This window comes from Colobus angolensis, unplaced genomic scaffold (genome assembly GCF_000951035.1).
Source record: "Colobus angolensis palliatus isolate OR3802 unplaced genomic scaffold, Cang.pa_1.0 Scaffold246, whole genome shotgun sequence".
NCBI classification, from domain to species: domain Eukaryota; kingdom Metazoa; phylum Chordata; class Mammalia; order Primates; family Cercopithecidae; genus Colobus; species Colobus angolensis.
Window position 1 is genome coordinate 1,581,673 of NW_012115666.1, and position 27,916 is coordinate 1,609,588.

Genomic DNA, 27,916 nt, shown 5'->3' on the forward strand with positions numbered 1-27,916 from the left:
CCGGTGTGCGCGGCGGAGCGTTAGGGTGGGGGCACAGTCGGCTCCCAATCGCGCACAATGAGACAGCGCTGAGCGCCGGAAGTGGGGCCGAAGGAAAACACGGAGAGGGAGCCCGGCCGGGATAGGAAGAGGCTGGGGACCGCGGCGAAGGTGGTGAGTGCTCCTGGGCGCCTTCTCCCGACGTCCCTGCCAGACTCGCCTCCGGGCTGATTCTACAGTTGGTTTCCTGGACTCCAGAGTAGTGGTCCGGCCTGGCCCCGGAGGTACGTTGGTTCCATCCCCCGCCGGCTTCCTCGCACCAGTTTGGGTGACCGAGGAACCCCCAGGCCGGCAGAGACAGCTCTCGGGTGCGAGTCCGTGTTTTCACTTTTTGTCAGACTGCGGGCGCAGAAGATGGGATTTGGGTCTAGACAGTCGGCTCTGGCCCCCTGGCTGGCCGGGGGAACCCTGGAACCCCATGGAGACAGCAGGTCACTTCCTGCTTCCTGGTCCCCACGGTGGCTTCTTGGCCAGGAGTGCAGGGACGCCTCCTCTTTCTCCACGTCGGTCTCAAAAGGGTGGAAACTGAGGCAGATCGGTGGTGGAGCGGTCAGATGGAGATTGAAGAGGAGTGTCATTCCTCAGGGGATTGCTCTTCCTGACAAAACCAAACTTGTTTGGGGTTGGAGAATGGGGATTGAGGAGGTTAGCTGGAGTTGTCCCTTGATCGGAAACCCAGCCCCTTTGATTACAGCTGCACCTTGGTCGGGAGCCCAACCCCTCCGTAACCTAAACGCTCAAAGCCGGTCTGTACAGAGTAGTGGGTGGTGAAGGGACGGAAAATTGGAGTTGAAAGATGTAGTACTCCGTTCACGTAAAGTTTCGGTGTATAACACTTAACAAGTAATTGCCAACTTAAAAAAAAAAAAAAAGGCTGTTTCGGTAGTTTAGTAATAATATTGCCTAGGGATGAGGTTTTCTTTGAAGAGAAACGCTTTGTTACAGAGGAAAAAGGCGACCATACCTGGTTTGAGTAATACTCTACTATGCTACAGTTCTGGAACCTATAGACCTTCTCTTAGTCACAGATTTCATCTTCATGCTAAATAGTAAGTATTAATTTTCATGAAGACTGTTAGAGGACCAAGCCTCCCAACCTCTAGAGTATGGCACTGATTGTTAAGAATGTGATAGAATTTTTACTTTAAAAAAATAGGGAAAGAGTTTCACAGGCTTTGGGCATCTGTACGATAAATGTGTTATTTTGTATACTTGTATGATATCTTGTTATGCAGTTTGATATTTTCCCACAATGCCTTCTTTCAGGTGCAAAGTAAGAAAATTGAAGTCAAAGACCATGGGAGATACAGCAAAACCTTATTTCGCGAAGCGCACTAAAGACCGGGGGACTATGGATGATGATGACTTCAGAAGGGGTCACCCCCAACAAGATTATTTAATAATAGATGACCATGCTAAAGGCCATGGCAGTAAAATGGAAAAGGGCCTTCAAAAAAAAAAGATAACACCAGGGAACTATGGGAATACCCCCAGAAAAGGACCATGTGCTGTTTCCAGCAATCCATATGCATTTAAAAACCCAATCTACAGTCAACCTGCTTGGATGAATGACAACCACAAAGATCAGAGTAAGAGATGGCTGTCTGATGAACATACTGGTAATTCAGACAACTGGAGAGAATTCAAACCTGGACCTAGAATTCCTGTTATAAACCGACAAAGAAAAGACTCCTTTCAAGAAAATGAAGACGGTTATCGGTGGCAAGACACAAGAGGCTGCAGAACTGTGAGACGACTGTTTCATAAAGACCTAACAAGCCTAGAAACCACGTCAGAAATGGAAGCAGGAAGTCCTGGTAATGTTTTCCAACTTGTCAGATCACAACCTCAGAGTCAGCAATGTCTTACTCTTTTTCATCCAAATGGGTTTTGTTATTTTCAGCAATTTCGTTTCAGTTTTTCATAGTTTCTGTTTTAAGAAGTGGTCACTTAGTGTGATTATTTTAAGGATTGTAATCATGATATTTGGGCAGCTTCAACACATTTCACATGTTGATCCCTTTAAAAGTTTACTTTGCCCCAAGGCTCATTTTACTTAAGTAAACATGTTTTCTGTAGCGTGTTTTTTACAGAAGAGGGTAGCTATATGCCTCAGGGGACCATATCGTCATTGCTCAGTGGTTTTTGTGTTTTCAAAATTATGATTATAATTTTGTATTTGAATAATTAATGTGTTCATAATATAAATGACAGAATATAGAGGTTGTTTTTTAAAAAAAACTTACTTGTTGATGTAAAAACACAGTATACACTGCGTATATCTCCTGCCACAGGAGATACATCTTTTGGGTATAGTGTCAGTGTCCCGAGATGGATAATCTGAGATCCTTGTTTTTCAAAAGGGATCATGACAAACAGGTTTAGAAACAAGTTTAGAAAGTCAGAAATAGATTCAAGCTTTGTTGTTTAGTTTCGGTAAGACCAAAACTAATTTCTCAGTGCCCTCACATGCTTGGTTAATTGCCCCAAAAGGATAATAAGGAGGTAATATGTTTTTCTAAAAGTAAAAAGTAGATTTTGTCCATGTGGCAATGATTTCTACAAACAGGAAGATTATTTTTATCTAATGGGTAATATTTACTGAAATGAAATAAAGTCACAAATTGGATGGAAAAAAATGAAACTATCATAGTTGGAAACATGGACTTGTAAGTTTATTGACTGAAAGCATTTTTTAGTGGTCGTACAGAATGTGCTTCAAACTGGCCAGCACTGTTAAATAAATTTCTTTAGTTTAAATGCATTCAGGGAATATGGACACTTTCTAGATCGCCCAATGCCTTTTCTCTTCATGTTTTCTCACAGTGGCCAGTTCATACACAGGTTACCTATAAGGCGTTTGAGTTTGTGTCCCATGCATATGAATACTTAAAAGCAAAAAGGTCGTCTTTTATTTTTATAAGGTCTTAGGATAAAAATGAAAGTCTCAAGCACTTACTGATATTAAATGGGGGGAAATGTGCTATTTGATATTTTTTTCTTTTTTCGTAGATTCTTCTAGTTGTCAGATCCATTTATTTATTTTTTATTTTATTTTATTTTTTGAGATGGAGTCTCGCTGTGTCACCCAGGCTGGAGTACAGTGGCGCAATCTTGGCTCACTGCAACCTCCGCCTCCCGGGTTCAAGCGATTCTCCTCTCTCATCCCCCAGAGTAGCTGGGACTAGAGGGGCATGCCACCACACCCGGCTAATTTTTGTATTTTTTATAGAGACAGAGTTTCACCATGTTGGCCAGACTGGTCTCGAACTCCTAACCTCCAGTAATCCACCCGCCTTGGCCTCCCAAAGTGCTGGGATTACAGGTGTGAGCCACTGCACTCGGCCTGATTTTTTTTTTTTCTTTGAGACATTCTTGCTGTGTCACCCAGGCTGGAGTGCAGTGATGTGACCTCCTGTCACTGCACCCCCTGCCTCCCAGGATCAAGCAATTCTCATGTCAGCCTCCCGAGTAGCTGGGACTACAGGTGCACACCACCATGCCCAGCTGATTTTTCTATTTTTTAAATAGAGATAGGGTTTCTCCCTGTTCGCCAGGCTGGTCTTGAACTCCTGACCTCAAGTGATCCACCCGCCTCGGCTTCCCAAAGTGCTGGGATTACACGTGTGAGCTACCGCGCCTGGCCCTCAGATATTTTTAAATTGGAAAATTAAGAGTATATATCAATATCAAGTAGCAGAAACAGAATGAAGTGTTATAAAGGCGTTAAGTAGTAGGGAGACATAAAACTTAAATCTTTAAGCTAGGAATAGCTTAAAGAATTATCTGATGCAGCACTCTGTTGTGATATATCAAAGATGGAATCACAATTTTACAAATCAGGCAGCTGCAACTCGGAGAGGTTAAATTTACACAGACCTGTTTATGCAGAGCAGTAAATGAGGAAGTAGAACTAAAATTGGGGACTCTGCTACTCTGGCCATTAACTCAGCCTCGCTGGACCTGAAATCCTGACGGCGGAGCCGAAATTTCTTGATAATTTCTGGGCTTTTAATTTGTGTTTTTCTTTGTTAAAAATTGTGTCTATTTAAGTGTTTCTGTATTACTGTGTCTAGGTGGGATGTGGGCATTTAATTTTGTTACTTGTAGTCAGTCTTGTAGAAGTTGATCTTGAAAACCATTTTACTTTATTATTATCATTATTATTATTTTTGAGACGGAGTCTCACTCTGTCATCTAGGCTGGAGTGCAGTGGTGCGATCTTGGCTCACTGCAACCTCCACCTCCCAGGTTCAAGCAGGTCTCCTGCCTCAGCCTCCTGAGTAGCTGTGACTACAGGCATGCACCACCACACCCGGCTAATTTTTCTGTTTTTAGTAGAGTCAGGGTTTCAGCATGTTGGCCAGGGCTAGTCTCGATCTCCTGACCTCCTGAACTGCCTGCCTTGACCTCCCAAAGTGTTGGGAGTACAGGTGTGAGCCACTGCACCCGGTGAAAAGCATTTTAAAAAGAAAGTTTATCAAAAATTTGCAGCTACACGTTAAAAGGAACTATTTGCTGACCACAGAAACTTATGTTTTCTTATTTTATTTGTATTCTTATAAAAGCAACTAAAGAAGTTGCTTTTAAATGTATTTGAATAAGAAATTAATTTTGCTATCTTTTTATTGGAGGTAATTCAAAAGCTTGCATGTTTTCCCTGTATAACACACAGGTATATGCTTTCACAGTTATTAAGTAAAGGATTATTCAGTTTCTGTCCCTTGAAAATCTTCATATAAGAAGTATTAAGCTTTGGTATAACATTATTTACTTTAGAGAGATTCAACTGAAAGTATAAACTAAAAAGGATCTCATTAAAGAGATTGAAATTTCTTTATCAAAATTGTGTCTTAATAAGGAAGGGTCTTATTCAACAATGTGAGAAGATATAATGGAAATTATAATACATTTGCCTTTTGTTTTCCCCTAAATACAGTACTACCTTCTGTTTCTTTCAGCTCTACATTACTGCCCCTACTTTAGCCCTCAAATGTCCTAGATTGCCAATTTAATGTATTTGGGACATTGCCATTAATGATCTTAGCTGGAAAGCATCCACTCAAATACACATATCCTTTGTGAACCATATACAAATAAAATATGGGAAACTTGGAATGCTGAATATAGGGAACTCTTATTACAATAAATCTGAGGTAAGCCAGGTAGTCTTCCTCCAAGTAATTATGAGAATTTTTCTTTTTCTCTTTTGTTTTTTTTGAGATGGAGTTTCACTCTTGTCAGCCAGGCTGGAGCGCAATAGTGCGATCTTGGCTCACCGCAGCCTCCCAAGTTCAAACAATTCTCCTTCCTCAGCCTCCCGAGTAGCTGGGATTACAGGTGCCTGCCACCACACCCAGCAAATTTTTGTATTTTTAGTAGGGACGGGGTTTCACCATGTTGGCCAGGATGGTCTCGAACTCCCAACCTCAGGTGATCTGCCTGCCTCAGCCTCCCAAAGTGCTGGGATTACAGGCATGAACTGTCACACCTGGCCGACAATTTTTCATCGGTACCTAGCTTTACCCTCCAAGAGTCCCTCTGGTGAGATTTTGACAGTTTTTACCACACATGCCTGTGAAACTAGGTTTAGAAGGTTATATTGCCTTTCAGTGCTAGTCCACTCCAGATGTGAATGCGTATGTTCCAAGAAGGGATTTTAGTAATTTCTCTCCAGTTTTTATGTTGTTAGTTAGAAGGCTGAATTTCAGGATTTCATCTTTTTTTTGTTTGTTTGTTTTATAGACAGAGTTTCACTTTGTCACCCCGGCTGAAGTACAATGGTGCAATCATGACTCACCGCAGCCTCACCTCCTAGGCTTAAGCAGTCCTTCCATCTCAGCCTCCCAAGTAGCTGGGACCACAGGAGTGAGTCATCTTGCCTGGCTAATTTTTTTCATTTTTGCTAGAGATGACATCTCACTGTGTTGCCCAGGCTGGTCTTGAACTCCTGAGCTCAAGCAGTCCCTCCCACCTCAGCCTCCCAAAGTGGAATTACAGGCATGACCCACTGCACCTGGCCCCATCCATATTTTAATCTGTATTTTCAGTCCCTTTGATTTAGCCATGTGTTCTTGGAGAAGTTATTCTCTTGAATTAGCATTGTCCCCATCTGTAAGATGGGGACAATATGAGTATTAGCAGGATTGCTATAGGGATTAAATGAGGCAGTACATATAAAGTGCTTTACATCTATTGCATAATAAGATACACCATCGTGGTAGCTGCCGTTATCTGACAGAATTTCTGCAGCCATCCACTTCTGTATAAAAGCAGTAGGAGTTAATTGTGGTCTTTGGAGGAAGAGAGAAGTTACTCTTTCTAGAAAATGACAGCAAATATAGTTATATGGAGAAGCCTTTGTGACCAGAAGAGAGGAAGAGTTTAAAAAAGGAATTCGGTTCCCTATCACTTACTGGCTTGCGAACTAACAGGGGCTTTTCTAAAGCGTATTGCAATGTTATTTTAAATTTGTAATGAGTTTTTGCCTAAGAAACCTGTAATAAACACTGAAGTTAGATGCAACTTTCTTCGATAATGTTTACTAAATGAGCATGGATATATCTCTAAGTAAAAGAAATGCTTATCTGAAAAAAAAATTGTTTTCGACCAGAAATGCAGACCCTAAAAGATTATAATAATTTAATTGGGAGTGGGGGGGTATTGAAAAGGAAGTATTAAGGTAGCCCAAGGTAGCCTGATTTTCTGTTGAAATGACAACTTACCTTTTAGTATTTTATTTGTTCAGTGCGTTTTGATTGAGTTTTTGAAACTGCTTTTCCAACACTTTTATTTTTTTAATTTTCTCATATTATGGAAGTTGTTTGCGGAATTAATTTTGTGATTGTCATCTCAGGTAGTTTTAGCACAATGCTTGCTTCCTATCCTTTAGAGCTCTCAGCAAGCTTTTTAAAAATTAGAGGTCCTATAAAATTTCCTTTTCAGCCAGCCAGTTCATTGTAATTGCCATACTAGTAGTCATGAGTTCCTCTGAAAACTTGATGGAGGAATTACTTCATGTAGGGCGTTTCAGTAAGTTTATATTTCCAAGCACTAATGTGTTACTAATAGTTTCATTTTTTAAAGCTCGATATAAGTTATCAGAACTATCTAAAGCAATTTTTTATCGTTTAATCCCACAATCACTTTAACAAGTTGAAAAGTTGTAGCTTTAAACAGGAACAGGATTATTTTTTTCATTATAAGGATTATAGAACTAATAGCAGAGTTTATAAACAAATGTACTTAGAGAAAACTTTTGTTTCAATTGCCAGTTGTTTTTTTCCTTTGAAATATGCTCAGCATACAGGCCGTTCAAAGAAGCTAAAATGAAAGTAAAGGTAAAATGAGAGATAGTTGTCCTTAGTAAATAAAATTTTGGCTTGGACTTCTTCATATTAATGGAGGGACCCAGCTTATGTGTTATCGAAGTCTAAATTTGCAACTAAATGATTGATTTTTCACTCCAGATGAGGATATAATTGATTTCTGAGTTGTCCAAGGGTACATTGTCCATTTTGCCTTATTGAGATTGTTCACTTACAGAAGATGAAAGCAAATGTGGATGGTTTTCATGAGAATAACAGGTGTACTTACAGATGTTATGGAATATATAAGATATATTTACAATATGTCTTGTAATATATTAAATATAATAGAATTATACATATACTTGCCTATAATTTTTCTGTTGCTTTACTATGCTCAGCAGTATACCAGGAAGAGATAATAAAAATCAAATTATATGACTGAAGTAGAATTCTTTTAAGTTTTCCAAAAAGATGACTTTTATGGATTAATGTCTGCAGGTGATGCACTCACTGAATACAGTATTCAAGCATGTTGTCCATGGGACAGCTACCTTTCCTTCTGCTCTGCATTCAGATGGGATTTATTCTCTCACATGATTTAATACATATGTAAGGTCTGCTTTTTACTCAGGAGTAGCATTATTTAATATTGCCGATAATATTTCTCCCCCAACTGAAGAAAACAAGAAGCAGAGGTCCAGACCTAGGAAGCCACGGAAGACTAGAAATGAGGAAAATGAGCAGGATGGAGACTTGGAAGGCCCTGTGATCGACGAGTCTGTGCTTTCAACGAAGGAGCTGCTAGGCTTACAGCAGGCTGAGGAGAGACTGAAGAGAGACTGCATTGACAGGCTCAAAAGGGTAACATCCTTATATATATATTTATTGGTTAGAATCCTGGTTTTGGCCTAAATTTTGTTATTAATTGAGTATGCATGCTGTGATCAATTAGATATCCTACTTTGGTTATCAGTATTTAAGCACTACAAGTTAAAAGTGATACCCAGTGTGATTTAATAGGATTAGGAGTCATTGCTATTGTACCTAAACTGACTGTTAGGGTAGTGATAAAGGGAACAATGACAGTAGCAATCTTAAAAGTGAAGAAGAAGCCAGGCACAGTGGCGTTCCTGTAGCCCCAATTACCTGCGAGGCTGAGGTAAGAGGATTGCTTGAGTTCAGGAGTTTGGGGCTGTAGTATGCTCTAATGGCATCTGTGAATAGCCAGTTCACTCCAGCCTGGGCAACATAGTGAAACTCCTGTCTCTTTAGAGAAAAGAAATTGAAGGGGAAATCATTTCCTGGCTGATTTTGTTTATCTGAATATTTGGTTTTACTTATGTCTCTCTAAATAAATCTCTTCAAATTATAGCGACCACGAAACTACCCTGCAGCCAAGTACACCTGCAGACTCTGTGATGTTTTAATTGAATCCATTGCATTTGCCCATAAGCATATCAAGGAGAAGAGGCACAAGAAAAACATTAAGGTAAATTGAATGTAACCCAAACAAGTCTGCTTACCTGTGAGTTGTTATTACTTGTCATCTCTGTGGCTTTCTTCTCCTTAAGGCTATGATATTGATAACTTTACTGCTTTATTTATTGAATATATTTGAGCCAAAATACATAATACTGGTCAGATGTATTTACTGGTTAATTTTGTGAATTTCCTTAAGGGCAGCATCAGGATATATGAAGTCATTGATAGGACCCAGGTATATGTCCTTATACTAGTATTAAAGCAAACAGTGTTTGTAAGTGCTGTTTTTAATATTCTTTCCTTACACTTTCTCCTTATGCCCGCCTATCCTCTGTTATCACTGATCCACATTATGTGCAAAAGGAAGTATGTATATGTTTGATAGGATGAAAAATAACACAGCTAAGATGAGAAGGGAGGGCTAAGAAAAAGAAAACTCTATAGGGCGTTGTCTTCGTGAATGGTAGAAGGTAAAAACTATGTGTAAGTCATTTTTAATCTCAACATTTGATCTTAAAAGGAGAAGCAAGAGGAAGAGTTGCTCACTACGTTACCCCCACCAACACCCTCCCAGATAAATGCAGTTGGCATTGCCATTGACAAAGTGGTACAGGAATTTGGCTTACACAATGAGAACTTGGAACAGAGGCTAGAAATTAAACGTATCATGGAAAATGTGTTCCAACACAAGTTACCAGGTATTTTCTAGATTTGTTTTTCTATTTAACTACCTAAAAGTACCTCATTCATTTCTCCTACCAGTAGTAATTTTCACCAAATAAAAATTTATTTCCCATGTCATGAAGCTCTCATGTTTTCTGTTGTTTGTTTTCCCTAGCTTTCCCCAAGGTAACAAGGACTTTCATATGCATTGTCATTCCATTATCAATTTTACCCTGTGTGCGAACTTTAAGTTGAATGCCCTGCATTATTGGGACACTATGGGACTCTTGTGTATATATTTGTTTGCCTTTCTACTCATCTAAATTGACACCATATTTTGAGTTAAAATCAAGAGAAGTATCCTGAAGTTATTTTCAGGTTATTCATGTCAAAAAAAAAAAAAAGATTTTATTTAACTGGACTTAAAAGAATTGCAGCATCTAAAATGAACTTTGAAACCAGTTTTAATAAATTTGTATTGGATTTTATGCACTGTTGAGTTGATTTTCCAAGTTATGTCTGTCTTCTGCCTGTTTTTAACTTTAGACCTTTGGCATGATAGGGAGGGGGGACAACTATTTGGAGTGTATTATATGAAAATTTAAGGTCAGATATGCTCAATACCTGACACAACTGCTGTCAATCCTTGATAGCAACAAACCCCACCCCACGTCGTCCCCCAACCCCCACTGGCCATTCGTATTTAGGTAAATGGTTGGAATAGCTTAATCATTCTCAGTCCTTGCTGTGCATCAGAATTACCTGTGAAATCATGGACAACTATTTTTACAAAGCTCGACAAGTGATTCTGATCCACAGCTAGGGTTGGAATCATTATTTGTGTTTTGTCACCTTATAAATCTTGAAACTATTTGTTCTACTGAAAGATCATACATATAGTATTTGTAACAGATATACTTTCATAAGAATAAGGAAAAATAATCTACTTATTTTATTATATAAGTATTTCCTAAAAAGTCAATTGTAATTTTGATGGTTTTTACTGTAAAATTTCATGTAAAAATGAATGTACTTTGTTGTGGAAAACTGCTAAAACCCAGCGAAATCACTTGAAGTTTAGCAAACCTTAAACAAACAAGAAAACCAACCCCTGATGAGAAAGGATACTATTTTGACATCATAGTAAAACATTGAAAATAAATACTATAATATAGACAGTGCACATATACACATACGTCTTCCTCTGAAGAGTGAAGTGCCTCCTGCCTGGCATTTTAAATTATATCAGTGATATTGTAATTATTTTTCAAAAGTTTATCTATAGGGATTATGTTGTAAGTTTATCTATAGGGATTATGTTGTAGCAAATGCTTTTTGTTCATATTGAGAAATTCATATTAAATATGTCAAAAGATTATTTTTATTATTGTTTTAGTGAAATCTCTTTATAGTAAATTACACCTATGTGTGCATTCTAAAAGGTGAAAGGAAACGTTTGCGTTAGTTCTTGAATATACTGTCAGGTTTATAAATTTAAACAAAGGCATTCTTTTTCAACTGGCACATTTTAAAAGTTATTTTAAATAGTATTTTCTTCATAAAATGTGACATTTAGATAATAGTATTTTCTTCATAAAATACATGATAATGTAGCAGTTTGACGTTTTACAACTGACATGAAGAGTGGCTGTTAAGCTAAATCATAGTTGATGCAGCCTTCCCTGTTAAATTCAGTGAAGAGCAAAGAGCTACCGATTCCTATCCTTTGTTTATGCTAGTCTTGAATACAAGTTTGCTTTTTTGTGTAATTTTAATTGATGCTTCTGTTTCTGAAATAGCAGTGTTTTGTTACAACTTTTGAGAAGTTCTACTGTATTTATGACATTTATTTTCATTTATTTGTTTATTTTTTAGATTGTTCCCTAAGATTATATGGGTCATCCTGTAGCAGATTGGGTTTCAAAAATTCGGATGTAAACATTGACATCCAATTTCCAGCCATTGTAAGTACAAAATGAAATGCTGGCATTTTCAGAGTGGTATGGAAATTCTTTCTTGCAAATGTAAACTATGAATATATTTTAGATATTTGAAGATATTTTAAGTGTAATGACAGCATCTGCTTGCCTTCAGTTTCAGAGCTTTTTTTTTTTTTTAATACTCTGCAAATGATCATACTTATTTTAGTCTGTGGATCTTTTATACATCCAACACTGGTTTTTCAACCACGTGCACCTGATGGGGGTGTTTAGGTTCTATTACTTAAAAAGAGTAAATTTTCTTGATAAAATCAACTTTCCAGTGGCAGAAAGGGAATTCAGATTTTAAATAGTATAGATGTTTAAACATTTATGATCTGAAAGCTTAATTATCTCTGGAGTTTCCTCTTTTTGTATACCTATGTTATTAGAATAATTAGGCTTTTAAAGAATCACACCTAGTCTGGATTTCTGGTTTAAGCATGATTTAAAAGTATGTTGATGAGTTAGAATTTTAAAACTGGAGTGTAGCTGGGCATGGCACAGTTCTGTATTCCCAGCTACTCTGGAGGTTGAGGCAGGAGGATCACGAGCCCAGGAGTTCAAAGCTGTAGTTAGCTGTGACTGCACTTGAGAATTGCATGAGCCTGGGCAGCATAGTGAGACCCTATCTCTTTAAAAAAAAAAAGAAAAAGAAAAAACCAGAAGGCACTTTAGTAGATTATCCGTTTCTCTACTGGTAGTTCCCACAGGCCTGTTTATAGATGATCTGTTTGCAGTTATTTGGGTTGCTTGTTAAAAGTCCATATTCTGAGCTGGGTGCAGTGGCTTAACCCTCTAATCCCAGCTACTCGGGAGGCTGAGGTCAGAGGATTACTTGAGCCCAGGAGTTCATGAACAGCCTGGCCAGCCCCACCTCTCTCAAAACAAAGTCCAGATTCTGGGGCCCCAGAGGTTCTATTTTACCTCTTACTTCTTTCTATACCTGACTGCTGTAGCTACCTGGTAAACTACCCAGTAGACTGTTTTTTAACCTTAAATTCTGATCAGTGATTTACCAGCCATAGCAGTTATTTTATTTTGATCTGGTGTCATTAATTCATTTAGCAAATATTCACTAATCCCATTTGTATGGCAGACATACTAGGTTATAAAGGACAAAACAGAGATGGTTCCTCTTTATGGAATTCATCTAGTAAAGGAGATTAGCAATTACCTTGTAATTATAGTGAGAGCTGTGCAGGTAAAGGTTCAGGGATAGAAAATGACAAGGGCTGGGCAGAGATAACAGCAGTCTTGAAGGCCTCTTTGAAGAGGGAACATTTAAGCTGAGCTCTAAAAGATGAAAAGGAGCCTGTAGGAGAGGGGGAAACAGGGAGGAAAAGAGTTTCGGGCAGAGGGAGCAGCATTTGCAAATACCCGAAATCAATAAAGAACTTGGCATATTCAAGGAGCTAAAAGAAAGGTTGTGTAAGTGTGGTGAAGAGACCGAGAAAAAGAAGAGCAGGAGATGAGGATGGCAAGGTAGGCTGGGCCTGACTTGCAGAACCGTATAGACCGTGGTAATTAAAGAATTTGGTTTTGACCGAAGGGCAGTAAGAAGTCATTGAGAGTTGTAAGGATACAGTTGATGATTTCAAATGGTTCTGGTTCCAATGCAAAACAAGGATTTTAAAAAGAAATGCAAGACTGACTCCAGAACCAGTAAGCTATCTGTTGCAATGGTGTTAGAGTGAGCGGTAATATTGTTAGTTTGACAAACTTCCAGCTACCACTTTGAGACTTGTTGAGAGGCAAATTACATCAATAATTAGTTAATCAGGAGTTAGTTGTGTAGTAGGTCTCTTGCCCACATTCATCTTCATTTGGTGTTGATCTGTCTGTCTTTGACTGACATATGCAAACAGCATAGTGAGCAATTACTTTGGTAGCAATGTGCATTTCTCATTTAGAAAGGAATTTGGGGGACTTCAGATGAGTCTTATATCAGTGAAGCAAAATCACTTAGGAATAATTTCATGTATTCATTGATTTATTTCCTAGATGTCTCAGCCAGATGTCCTCTTACTTGTTCAAGATTGTTTAAAGAACAGTGGTAAGGCCAAATTCCACATTTTAAAATTTTTATGTTTATAATTTGGATATATCCTATCTCTCAAACTTTGAAAATAGCAAGGCATGCTTTTAAAATTATTTTTATGGGTAATATCCAAAGCAAAAAGCAAAGCAAATGCCCATGAATTATTAACTAAAGTCCTGTTAGTAGTTCTACTATGCAGAATAACCATTTCATAAGTAAAGCTTTTAGCTTGATGACATCGTCACTATTTATAAAGATTAAATGAGTCCTAGATGTGACTAAGAAATGCAAAATATGTAAAATGTACTCTTGAGGGTAAAACTAAAGGATAATCTGTTTTTATCAATGATTAAAATCAATATTTTACCAACAGTGAATAGGTGTAACCCAACCCTGATTAATGAATCCGCAGTTGTGTCCATTTAGGTTTATCAGTTGTCTAATATAATGTCCAGCTTGGGGCTTTATGGCTTTTTGTGTTTTACATAGTCCTCATGAAACTGTGTCATCTCTTGAATTAGTCATCCCCATCCTCCTTGTTTTGGTTAAATTTTGTCTTCAATCAATACATATTTCGACACTGAATATTTTAGTAGCTTTTACAGCAACTTTGTTTTTAAATGTATTACCTTTATTTCTAATTGTTATCCATGTAACATTTGAATTTTCTGATCCGATGATGTAGTCACTTCTAATGAAACATTCACTTTACAAACTAAGGATTTTATATTAATGTGATAACTTGGTTTTTGAATATAATATTTTTTCCTTTTCAAGTTATTTCAGAGCATTATTTAGTAGTGGTCTTTCAAAAGACTCACAGCTAAGGGACAACTGGTACTTGTACTTTATCTAGTTCTGCTTTTAAACAAAGCTTTGATTAACCCACTTAATATTTTTTTTCTTCTTTCCTCAGACTCTTTTATTGATGTCGACGCAGACTTCCATGCTAGGGTGCCAGTGGTGGTGTGCAGAGAAAAGCAAAGGTCTCATTTCTTTAAGCTGTTTATTTATTAGCTATCATCTCACCAAAAGCACAAGTTCTTTACTACATCCAATTTTTAAAATTAGAAGCTTTTTATTTGGTTATCACACATGGTTCCTACTAATATTCTCCCTATACTTTTGGCATTTGATATGAAGGGGGAAAATCCTATTTTAAAAATAATAAAATGACTTAAAAGAAAAAATATAGGAAGGAAACATTTCAGTCCATTTCAACTTGTTAAAAAACAGCCTTATTAAATGGTTACTTGCTGTAATCACCTGTATTTGCCATCCTTTTTAGCAGCATTTATGGCAGTGCTGAGTAACAGTGTGACCTCTCGGGTTTATCTCTCTCCCTCCCTCTGTTTGAAAGTATTACTGTCACTACTGTAAATGGGTGGTTATGGGCTGTAATGATTGTTCATTAGGCACATTCCTCCAGCTCTTGGGAAAACACTCTTTTAGTGTTACAGAGATGAATCATGTTCCCATTTGAAACATTTTATAATATTTTCCTTATTTGCATTTCCCCCCCAAAAAAATTTTAATATTTGAAAACAGAATTATGGATCTGAAAAATAAAGTTTACTCAGAAAATAGCCACGATATCTTTTTTGTAAAGAAAATTTACTTTATTAAATGACCCATAAAGATGTAGTAAGTTTTTTTCACTTTTAAGCTTTTTCTTTTTGAAGTATTTATTATCCATGTATATTAGTTGTTGGCATAAAAGACACTTTCAGACCTGTATAACACTTTTTTCTTTTTTTCTTTCCCATCCTCATCCCTCACCTCTCACCAGTGGTCTTCTGTGTAAAGTGAGCGCAGGAAATGAAAATGCTTGTCTAACAACAAAGCATTTAACTGCCCTTGGAAAACTAGAACCAAAGCTGGTTCCTTTGGTGATTGCGTTTAGGTACTGGGCAAAGGTAGGCTTGAGTTCTTTATGCATGAATATATTCTACATATAGTGTAAGCAGTATGCTTTAATTTTTACTTAATTTAATCTTCAGTGTTCAAATGCAAATTTATAGACATCAAAAGAGAAAGGCATCTGAATTTTGCAATACAAACATGTACGGACAGAAGATTCAGTGTTTCTATTTCACTTTAACAGTATTGCTCAAAAGATCAAAATGATTTATAGGGCTTATTAAAAATCAGATTTGTGGGTCAAATCTCAGAGGATAAGGCCCAGGAACTTACGTTTTAACTAGTTTACCACAGTGGTTGTTAGGCAAAGGAAAGTTGAGCTAAAGCTTCTCATATCATATCCAATAACATACAGAGAGACTGCAAAAAATAGAAGATACTCTCTGATCTTGTTTACATTTCCATAATGTTTTAAATATATTTCAATTAAAATACTCAAACAGTAGAAGATTTAACATTCCCCCAAAATGTAAGGTTGAGTCATGATCATAAAATTGAGATTCTGTCGCTTGAACCCGGGAAGTAGAGGTTGCAGTGAGCCGAGATTGCGCCACTGCACTCCACCCTGGGTGACACAGCGAGACTCTGTCTCAAAAAAAAAAAAAAAATTGAGATTCTGTGTATGTGCTTTTAGAGATAAGTAAAAGCTTTACTGATTCAGGTATATCAATAACAATAGATACTTCCTGTTTCTTGGATCCTGAATGAACAAAGGATTTCCCACTCTTCACTGGGTAAATTATAATTATAATATGCTGTCCTTTGAAAACCACCGCCTGCTTCATCACTAAGTAGAATGTGCCTTTTTAGTTGTTATTTCCATTAGTGATGATGAGTTTGTCCACATTCTCTCCCCACACCAACCTTTGTGACCAAAGCATGCATATGCAAGACGCTATGGGTTAGGGTAAGAGGACCATTGAACTGGCTTACATTTGTAACTGAACAAATATTTTTAATTCATTAACATGTATTCTAACCAAATGAATGAATTGACCATGTCTATCAAAAAATAAAATAGGAAATAATATTTTAGGGCCATCCACAAGTGAGTATGGTTAACAGGATTAAATATTTGAAATTGAAACTATCACTTAAAACCACAATATGTGGTTGCTGCAAAAGTATAAGGAAGTTGTATATTTTATAACTGCTATTTTCATCTGAAGAATTACTGTAAATCATGTAATAAACAAGAATGAGGTTACAGGTTTTAGGCCAAATCGTGTAAATGACAAATTCATACAAAAAGAATGCTTAACTTTCTTTTCTCTTGTTTGTAGCTTTGCAGTATAGATCGCCCTGAAGAAGGAGGTCTGCCACCTTATGTGTTTGCCCTGATGGCCATTTTCTTTCTTCAGCAGAGGAAAGAACCCCTTTTGCCTGTATATCTAGGATCATGGGTATAAAACATTTTTTTGCTTATATATCTGAAGTGATTTTATTACAGGTCCACAATTAAATTTTGCATAATTTCAAAATCTAGACACCTAACCAGAACTGATATGGATTTATTTATTCTACTAGTGTGAATACTCATACCTTTCACTGCTGAAATACTAATGTGTTTGATTTCAGTATGCTGCCCTATAACCTGCTTAGGGATATTATTACCTTTCTAGACTGCAAAATCTCTTAATTTTTGAAATATGTATGGTCCTGAGACAAACAAGAGACTGTGATCCTGTAAATTTACCATTTGGTACATTCTTTTTTTGGGTACAGTTTTCTAAATTGATACTTGAATTTACATATCACCTCCAGACAGACAGACTGTGGGAAGCATTTGGTACACTGTAACTTACTTTCTGTTTCTAATCTATTTCTCTCTGTAACCTGTAAAAAAAAAATATATATATATATATATACACACACACACACACATATATATATAAATATATATATACACACACACATATATATATAAATAAACATTGAGATTGCTACCTGTACCACAAGTTGCAGAACCTAATAGTCCTCTCTTGAATAATATTTTAACATTATTTTTAAGATGAATTAGAATTCATGTGATCACTCTTTCTTTCTGGATAAATTAATGTTGAGTTGATTTGTTCAAATAAGATTTAAGAAGAGACCATCTGAAAGAGTCAAAATGATATTAGCTCATCCTCTTAGAAACCTTATTTTTAATCCCTTGGTATTACCTTGATATACTTTTATGTGTAGAAAGACTCCCATTTTATAGAAAGACTCTTAGTGAAAAGCTTACTTTGACACATTGGTTATTGTAACTACTTTTCTTAATGCACACAGGTTTCTCTCATCATTTAAGGAGTTCTTAACAATGGGTACACATCAAAAAATATATTTAAAGAGAATTTTTTCCTTATACTTAATAAGCTGAGATTAAGCAGGGACTTTTATCTACCAGGCCCTGGGAATAAAGACTGAAGTAGAATAACTCACTTGTAAAACTTTCCTGGCATAAGGGATTATTGCATGCGGTGTATCCTAGTAACTTAAAGGTAGTTCTCTTTGTACCTATAGTATTGAAATGAGAGAATTCAGAGCCATGAGAGGGTATCTCTACCAGACTACTGTCCTGGTAGAAAAAAGAGCAAGAGAACAAAGTCAACCCTTAGTTGATAAATAACTCTTTCCAGCACACCCAAGTAGGAATCTGTGAAAGTCTTTGAAGTTTTCCTTTCACCTTGATCTAAGAGAGACAGGAATTTAGGATAGGATCAAATCAGTTGGACTCCTGCACCTAAAAAAACCCTGAAACAAGTTGGATAAGTTGCCTTACTCGCTACCATCTTACTGAGTGAGATCTGCTTTTTCATGTGTCTTGATCTTCTGTAAGTAGTCATCTGTTACTAACATGAGAATGCAGGAAAAAGAAAAATCTCTTCTGGTGATGGGATTCTCCTAAGGATACTTCAGGGTAGTACGGATACCCTTTCCTATGGCCAGCATATTATTTCCTTGTCAGTGATACTGGAAACTCTCTAAAGTGATACTCATTTGATTTTGATTGGCTCATTTGTTTATTCATAATTTAATGACAAAAGCAGGTATGTTGTGATCAAACACTGGATTGAAATCGTTGGATCTGTTAAGGCACGCTACCACCTGAACCAAAATGATCCTGTGGTTTTCAGCATTTTAAACTAGTTAGGAAGTGAAGAGAACGAACTAATATTTATTAAGTATCTTTATGCTAGATATTTTACATACATTATTTCTGCAGAAAATCCAATGAGGTCCTCATAATTATGTACGTGAAAGTATCTAAATGTTAATTCCTTCAAAATATTTAAAGCACTGTGTATACTAGTCATTGTAGTAGTCCCTGAAGTACAAAGATAGACAAGACCAAATTCCCTGTCAAGAAGTTTAGTGTATTGTGCATGTGTTTTCTGATATGTCTTTTCACAAATCTTTTAGTCATTCTGTCCCAGCCTACCCAGATCTCTTCCATGTTGGAGACTCCAACCCTCTCTGACCTTTATTCCCAATCAAAAATCCCATTTTATTGTCCTTAAATCTTGATATGATTGAGGTTAATCATAGTGAGTTGTGAATGAAGAATAATTTTATATTATACAAACCTAGTCCTTAGCAGATATTCATACTTTAGAGATGCCAGATAATATAGTAGAAAAAAGGGTAATTTTCAAGTTTAACAGCACTGGGACTCATCTCGGTTTTGCCACTCACATCCTTGAGCAAGTTATTGAATCTCTGAGCCGCAGTGTCATTCTGAACCTTAAATGAAATAATGAACGTAAAACTCCTGAAATAAGGAAGGAGAACAAGTGTTATAGTCCTTTTCTTCTTCAGTAGAAAGTCAAGTTCCACTTATGGTGTGGAAGTGTGAACTCCTAATCAAGTGATCCTTCTGCAGATAACAACTGTAAACTCTGGGCAAAATACAGAAACAACAGCATGAATATCCTGCAGACTGAACAAATGCTAACAGGCTTTAGAGGGGAGTCAAAACTTGGAGCAAATGACCAACACAGAGTGAGTCTCCTGTTTTTCTCTAGCTCTACCCCTAAGGGCAGCTCTGATTTAAAACAAAAATCAGTCCTCTTCCTGGCCAGAGGAACCAGGGCCACCAGCAGATAAGGGGTACAGGAGGAGGAACTGAAAGGAAAGATAACAGAAGTGGACCCCTTAAAACCCCTAAAAAGAACCCTGAGTATAAAAACTCAGGATGTCTCTGGGCAAATCCTGAACCAGTTTAGTTTGGCGTGAAAGGAACCCGGAAGTCGTCACTCTCATCCTCACAAGAAAAAAAAAGACTGAACAAACGGAAAATCAACAATCCTTTTTGGATCCATCAGACTGTTGATGTCATGGGCAAACCACTGCCCCCAAAGTTAGAGAGCAGGGTAATACAGTGAAGCACAGCTTACCAGAGCAGAAGGCCAGGAGCGGAATCCTGCCACTGAAGCCAATACTAGGGTAGAAAAATTTAAAGTGTAATTGGCAAATTTCCCAAGGCTCAGTTTGGACAAGCTTGAGGGTTAAAAATTTGTCCCATGCTTAGGAGGGCTTCGTTAGACTTTTGTGTGAGTTATACCTCCAGGAATCCCACTAAGTTCTGAGGGTAAAGACCTGAGAAAAATCTCCCAGTGCTTCTGGCAGGATGAGAGAAAAGGTAGCCATTTAGAAATAATGTCCAGAGCATTCTTTTATTATTGAAAGCCTGCCCTCCAGAGGTACTATTTCACTGAAGCCTAACCACCTTGGGTTTTACTAGCCAGGAGAAGGGAGGTACCTAACTCCACCCCTGTAGCCTTCCTTTCTCATCTAAGTAGGGGTGGTAGTGGGAGGACTGGGAAATACTTAGGAAGGTCACAGTCTGGGGCACAGGCTCACTAAAAGACTGAGACCTAATCTTAGGACTCTACAGTGTTTCCCCTCTCCAGGAATCACAAGGGCTGAACTACAGTAGTCTCAGACCTTTTGTAAGAAGTCTTTAGGGAAACACAAAGGCAACAAGGGAGACAAAAACAAGGACACCAGAGGAAGTTTCAGCCACGACAACTGCAGAAAACAGTAAACATCCTAATTCCCAGCCAGATAAACAAAACCTCATCCTAAAAACCTGTTTACCCAGTACATCATGTCCGGCTTTCAACAAAAAATTACAAAGCATGCTAAATGGCAAAAAGCACAGTTTGAAGAGACAGCATGTATCAGAACTTAACTTGGATATGACAGAAATGTTGAAATTGTCAGACCAGTAATTTAAAATAATAATATGCTAAAAGCTGTAATGGAAAAAATGGACAACATGCAAGAATAAATGGGTAATATAAGCTGAGAAGTGAAAACTCTAAAAAGATTTACAAGGAAATGCTAGAAATCCAAAAAATTGTAACAGAAATGAATAATGCCTTTGGTCTCATTAGTCGACTAGACATAGCCAGGAAAAATCAGTGAATTTGAAGTGATAGCAACAGAAAATTCTCAAACTGAAAAGTAGAGAGGAAAAAGGAAGAGAATACCTAAGAACTGGGTCAGTTAGTCAAGATTGAAACGTATGTATAATGGGAAGACCAACAGGAGAAGAAAGAGAAAAAAGAACAGAAGAAATAATTAAAGGACTAATGACTGAGAATTTTTCAAAATTTTAATGCCAGACTCCTAAACCAGGCCTGTGTGGGGCAGACTGAATATAGTTAGGAGCCAAGGTTTAAAGAACTGATCCAAGATCTGAGCCACAGTGTACTGGAGGTGTGATAATTTCCAGTTTGCCTAAACAAGTTAATTACCTGCTGCTAAAACAAAAACACTTTTTGGAGTAAAATAAATGATTCAAAATTTTAATAATATAATATTTACAATGTCTAAAATACAATCCAGAATTGCTCAAAAAGAGTCAAGAAAGTGAGACCTACTCTCAAAGGAGAAGAAAATGAACAAAGGCAAACTCCAAGATGACCCAGATGCAACCGTCAAAGACATTAAAGCAGTTATTATAGCTATGCTTCATGACAGAGGAAATAATACACTTGGAATAAATGAAGAGATAGGAAATGTCAGCTAGAGAAGTAGGAAATATCCAAAGAACCAAATGGAAATTTTGTCTGAGTGGACAAACAGAAAACACTCAAATGTTAGACCTAAAACCAGTGATATCAGTAATCACCTTAAATATTGATAGACTAAATATCCCCACTAAAAAGCATAGATTACCAGAATTTATTTATGTATTTTTAACTTTCAGGTTCAAGGTACACGTGCAGGCTTGTTATACAGGTAAACTCATGTCACGGGTTTGTTGGACAGATTATTTTATCACTCAGGTACTAAGCCTAGTTCCCAATAGTTTTTTTTTTTTTTTTTTGCTCCTCTCCTTCCTTCTACCCTTAACCCTCAAGTAGGCCCCGGTGTCCATTGTTCCCTTCTTTGTGTCCATGAATTCTCATTATTTAGCTCCCACGTATAAGTGAGAACTTGTGATATTTAGTATTTGGTTTTCCGTTTCTACGTTAGCTCGCTAAGGGTAATGGCCTCCAGCTCCACCCATGTTCCTGCAAAAGACATGATCTTGTTGTTTTTATGACCGCATAGTATTCCATGGTGTATGTGTACCATAGTTTCTTTATCCAGTATATCACTGATGGGCATTTAGGTTGATTCCACATCTTTGCTGTTGTGAGTAGTGCTGCAGTCAACATTCGCATGCATGTGTCTTTATGGTAGAATGATTTCTATTTCTCTGGGTGTATACTCAGAAATGGGATTCCTGGGTTGAATGGTAGTTCTGCTTTTAGCTCTTTGAGGAAAGTGTTCCCTTTTTGCCACAACCTTGCCAGCATCTGTTTTTTTTTAAATTTTTAATAGTAGCCATTCTGACTGGTGTGAGATGATATCTCATTGTGGTTTTGATTTGTGTTTCTCTAATGATTGGTGATGTTGAGCTTTTTGCATATGCTTGTTGGCCGCATGTATGTCTTCTTCAGAAAAGCGTCTGCTCATGCCCTTAGTGCAAACTTTTTAAAGGGGTTGTTTCTTTTTTTCTTGTAAATTTGTTAAGTTCTTTATAGATGCTGGATATTAGACCTTTGATGTATGGTGTGCAAAAACTGTCTCCCATTCTGTAGGTTATCTGTTTGCTCTGTTGACAGGGCTGTGCAAAAGTTCTTCATTTTAACTAGATCCCTTTCGGAATGAATTTTAAAAGCAAGACTATATTCTGTCTGGAAGAAATAAATTAAAATGTAAAGACTTATAGGTTAAAAGTAAATGGATGGCAAAAGATATAAGTTGTAACCAAACGAGAGAGGCTGTGTTAATATCAGGTGAGATGGATTTCAAGCGAACAAAACATGCCAAAGACAAAAGGGACATTTTATTAGGGTAGGGTCAATTCATTGGGAAGACCAAACAATCGTAAATGTTTGCACCTATTAAGAGAGCACCAAAATACATGAAGTAAAAACTGATGGAATCTATTCTACCATCAGACAAGGAGACTTTAACAGCCTTCATCAACTGACTGTGTTAGCTAAACAAAAAATCAGCATAGGCAGTATAAACTGATAGACAGTACCGACTGCCTTGACCTAATTGATATTGATAAAACACTACACCCAAAAACTGGATAATACATATTTTTTTCAAGTCCATATGGTACATTCATCAAGGTAGGCTACATGCTGGTTCTTTTTGTTTTTTTGATTTAAGAGATGAGGTTCCACTATGTTGCCCAGGCTGGTCTCAAACTCCTGGGCTCAAGTGATCCTTCTGTCTTGGCCTCCCAGAGGGGGGCCTATGCTGGTTCTTAAAGTAAGTCATAGTACATTTGAAAGGATTCCATAGATTAAAGAGGAATTCAAGTGGGAAATTATAACATATTTTGAACTAAATAATAATAAAAATATAAGATATCTTAGCTTGGCATAGTGGCACACACCCTAGTCCCAGCTACTCAGGAGGCTGAGGTGAGAGGATTGCTTGAGCCCAGGCTGCAGTAAGCTATGATCACACCACTGCACTCCAGTCTAGACAACAGAGCAAGACCCCATCTCAAAAAAAAAAAAAAAAAAAAAAGATGTATAAAATTTGTCAGATGCAGCTAAAATAGTGTGCATAGGGCAAGTTTTAGATTTAAATGCTTAAATTCAAAAAGAAAGGTCTTCAGTGACCTAAAGGTCCACCTCAAAAAGCTAGAAACCAAACTGGGTCAAAGACCTAAATGTAAAAGTTAAAAACTCTGAAACTCCCAGAAGAAAACCTGGGGAAAAACCTTTTCAGAAAGGATTTCTTAAAATACTACAAGCATAAACCATATCAATAAAGAAGAACATTAAGAAATTAAACTTGATCGAATTCTAAAACTGCAGCTCTTCAGAAAACATCACTAAATAAATAAAAAGGCAAGCTACCCATTTGAGACAAATCTTGAATACATACGTCCAACCAAGAAACAATCACTATGCCTGATATTTTCAAAGTGTTTTCTGCGGAAGACTAGTTCAGTCTGTCAACAAATCTTTACTGCGCAGTTACCATGGCCAGGCACTAACAATTCTGGGGATTACTGTTAAAAGTGGTGAACGGGGCCAGGCATGGTGGCTCACGCCTGTAATCCCAGCACTTTGGGAGGCCAAGGCGGGTGGATCACCTGAGGTCAGGAGTTCGAGACCAGCCTGGCCAACGTGGTGAAACCCCATCTCTACTAAAAAAAATATGTAAGAATTAGCTGGGCATGGTGGCAGGCACCTGTAATCCCAGCTACTTGGGAGGCTGAGGCAGGAGAATTGCTTCAACCCAGGAGGTAGAGGTTGCAGTGAGCCGAGATCGTGCCACTGCATTCCAGCCTGGGCGACAGAGTGAGACTCTGCCTCAGAAAAAAAAAAAAAAAGGAAGTGGTGAACAAAACATAATCCTTGCCTTTGAATTTATACATCCACTGGGGGCAAGAGACTAATAAATGTATATGCAGTGGTGGTACTTTCTCTGAGGAAAAATAAACCAGGGTAAGGAGGACAGAATGATAAATGTGGAGCTCCTTAGAGAAAACGTTTGAGCAGAGCTGAATCAAGTGAGGGAGAATGAGTCATACTCTTGTCACTTTGTTAGGGGGAAGAGCATTTTAAGCAGAGGGAATACCAGGTGTCATCTCTGAGTCAAGAAGATAGAAGAGTCAGAGAAGTAGAAAAGGGCCAGGTTACTCAGGCCCTGGAAAGGAATGCATGAGTGATTAGAAGGATCACTCTTCTAAAGCAATGAAGTAGCCCATTTGGTATAAAAATACATTTGGGAAATGTGAAGTCACATCCATACTCCATCCCATATTATTTTGTTCATTAACCTGTTTTTTGTTTGTTTGTTGTTGTTTGTTTTTGTTTTGAGATGGAGTTTCGCTCTTGTTGCCCAGGCTGGAGTGCAATGGCACCATTTCGGCTCACCACAACCTCTGCCTCCCAAGTTCAAGCGATTCTCCTGCCTCAGCCTCCCGAGTAGCTGGGATTACAGGCATGCGCCACCACGCCCAGCTAATCTTGTATATTTAGTAGAGATGGGATTTCTCCATGTTGGTCAGGCTGATCTCCAACTCCCAACCTCAGGTGATCCGCCCACTTCGGCCTCCCAAAGTGCTGGGATTACAGGCGTGAGCCACCGCGCCTGGCCTGTTCATTAACCTGTTTTAAAGGCTGTGATGAATCCCATCATACAATGAAGAAACCTGTTCAGCTCTGTTTGACATCTCACGAGCCTTTTCAGCCGGACCATTTTCTTTTGCATTAACATTCATTAATAGCACATAAAATTTACTTTGAAAATGTCTAGCATAACCAGAATTAATAGTATTTAAAATTATTTTCTAATTCACTGGATCTAGTTCTTGTAATTTTCATTTTCTAGCAATATGGTTGTATTTATTAAGCAGTTACTATGTGCTGTATGCTACAAGCAGATACTACATCTATCTGAGTGCCTTATGGTCATTTTTTTAATATCGTAACCATCCCATGAAGGAAGTCCTAGTGTTACCCTTTTTAAAGGAACCTGAGGCCTACAGAGAGTAGGTACCTTACCCAAGATCGTACAGCTAGTATATGAAGGAGCTGAGATTTGGGACCAAGCAGTTTTACTTCAGAACCCATGATGTCAGCCACTAGGCCATTTTGCCTACTCTTAGAATATTTACTGAGGAATTATTTCACAAAGTCACCATTCCTTTAGCAAATCAAAGCCTTGTTTTTTACTTTTAAAAATATTTTTAAATGTATAGATGTTAATTATATCTTTTGTATTTTTGATGAACTCTGAGTATTTTTTTATTCCAAGATTAGTAGGCTATGTTTGATATAAAATTATTTCTATCTTATTTTAGCATGTGTCTAACTTTTCCTAGATTGAAGGATTCTCATTAAGCAAACTGGGGAATTTCAACCTTAAAGACATTGAAACAGATGTTGTGATCTGGGAATATACAGACAGTGCTGCAGGGGTTACAGACACAGCCAAAGAAGAGGCATCGAGAGAAACGCCCATTAAAAGGGGACAGGTCTGTTCTCGTTTGTTTCTAGTTGTCAATTTCAATTGCCAATTGTGAAGTTTGTGGATTAGTCAGCCTTGTCTTCTTTCCTTAACTGTCTTAACTATTTCATGGCTCTTTCGTTTGCCAGTCTATTTAGTACCTTGAATCAACAAGTAATGAGAAAAGGTTTAAAAAAAAGTTAGATCACTAAATCCACAGTTACTTATGTAGTTTCTTTGTGCCGGGTCCTTTGATAGAGACTCAAAATTCAAAGGTAACTCCGTATCTCTCCACAAAGAGCTTAGTCTTAGGTGGTATTATGAGGTTTAAATGTATGAAAGGTTAACTAGTTTTCAGTTACTAAAATTACAGCGAATGCATATATGATTTAATGTACTGGTCCCATACTGTTGGGGGGTGGGCAAGGGAATTTATGCACAAGAGAAGAATAGCCATTAGAATTTCAAACAAAAATCTCTGCAATGTCATGATCCTAGTAATAAAATAAGATTCTCTCCCAATAGGTGAAAGACCCCTGATCTTCCCATTATTTTTTGGGGTAAATTGACAGTAGTATCCACAAAATTCTTGGATTCGAATCCCAGCTCTATACAAACAAGTCATGTCACTCCTCCAGTTCATGTTTTACTCATGCCTAAAATGAGGAGTTAGTGGTGAATCAGATTTTCCAGTTGTGTTTTCTAGAATCCTTGAATACTGGGAGGAGGAGGAGAGTGGTGGTTCCACCCTACCCCTGCTGCCACCAGAACCACTTTTATCTGTTTCTTATTTGGAGTCTCTGTAGTGGAGAAGAGTATAGGCTGTGGAGCCAGAATTTGTGAATTTGTATCCCAGCTCTCCCACTTCCCAGCTGTGTGTCCTTGGGCAAGTGACTTAGCCTTTCTGTGCACCAGTTTCCTCCCTACTCATGGGGATAATATTGGTACCCTCTCATAGGGTTACTTACAGAATGCTTAACTCAGTGCCAAGCATGTGGTGAGCACTCAGTAAATGTTAGCTGCTATTCTTACTTTATTTGAAAAAGAAAATGTTCTCTGCTTTAAAGAAAACCAGTTTAAGTTCCTGTAGTCTAGCTATTTCAAAGGTCTCTCCAGTTTCATGTGATGGTATTATCAAGTCATTTCAGTGAGATGCTTAAAAATCCTTTGTAATGCTGCTATGGATAAAGAGGTAAAATGGAATAATGCTTAAAATTTCTGGGGGGTTTATTTGTGTCCTCAAACTGTAGTGTTTGGGACCTAAACAACTTCCATTTTTAATCAGTTCTGCCTTGTAAAACCACCAGATGACTTTATATTACTTAACAGAACCTTTGTGGTTGAGAAAAATATACCACTGGTTTTGAAGTTTAATAAAGTATGATTAGAGACAAATTTGTGCACCTTGGAGGAAATTACTTTTCTTCAGTGTGAATTGTAGGAAAAGTCATTGCTGTAAATCCATTTAATGCTTTATTTTTACATTTTTATGTTATTTGGAAAGATTAATCATGCTGCCACTTCTGAAATAAAGTGAGCTCCAGACACTGTGGGGTTGCATATGGTGTGCACTGTACTTAGATCAGGAGACATTGAGACACTGTTCTCATTCGGCCACTACCGGGCAGTGCAACCTTCTGACAAGCCATGGGCACTCGTGGGGCTTCAGTTCCTTCTCTTGTCATATACAGGAGTTGAACTAGATTACCTCTTAAGAGCATCTTACAGTTGTGACATTGTGTTTCAGTGATATATGGATTTCTTGTACTTAAAAAGGCTATACCTACGTGAAAAAATACAGAGAGCAACCAAGTCTGCCAGATGCTTTCCCTTGTTTCTGATTTAATCCTCATAACTATCCTGTGTTATAGGTGGTATCATCCCTACTCTGCAGATAATGATAGCGACCATTTTTTGAACACTGTGTGCCAGGCACTGTGCTAAGCACTTTACAGACACTATCTCACTCAGTCCTCCCAACAACCCTATGAGGTGGGTACTGTTATCCCCATTTT

The 27,916-nt window shown here is 37.7% G+C and overlaps 1 protein-coding gene across 4 annotated transcripts in view; it reads left to right on the forward strand.

Moving 5' to 3' along the window:
• Positions 1-46: 46 nt before the first annotated feature.
• The window catches only part of ZCCHC6 (zinc finger, CCHC domain containing 6), a 65,741-nt gene continuing 37,871 nt past the window's right edge, over positions 47-27,916 (forward strand). Inside the window, exons 1-11 of one of the 4 annotated variants that reach the window (XM_011945879.1) lie at positions 47-263; positions 1,306-1,856; positions 8,029-8,210; positions 8,722-8,838; positions 9,352-9,529; positions 11,370-11,458; positions 13,478-13,529; positions 14,431-14,500; positions 15,304-15,430; positions 16,718-16,837; positions 25,777-25,929. In XM_011945879.1, the coding sequence (XP_011801269.1) occupies positions 1,337-1,856; positions 8,029-8,210; positions 8,722-8,838; positions 9,352-9,529; positions 11,370-11,458; positions 13,478-13,529; positions 14,431-14,500; positions 15,304-15,430; positions 16,718-16,837; positions 25,777-25,929 (1,608 nt within the window). In that variant the 5' untranslated portion in view covers positions 47-263; positions 1,306-1,336. The remainder of the gene's footprint in view (positions 264-1,305; positions 1,857-8,028; positions 8,211-8,721; positions 8,839-9,351; positions 9,530-11,369; positions 11,459-13,477; positions 13,530-14,430; positions 14,501-15,303; positions 15,431-16,717; positions 16,838-25,776; positions 25,930-27,916) is intronic. The other 3 variants (XM_011945880.1, XM_011945878.1, XM_011945882.1) reach the window with 3 other exon arrangements.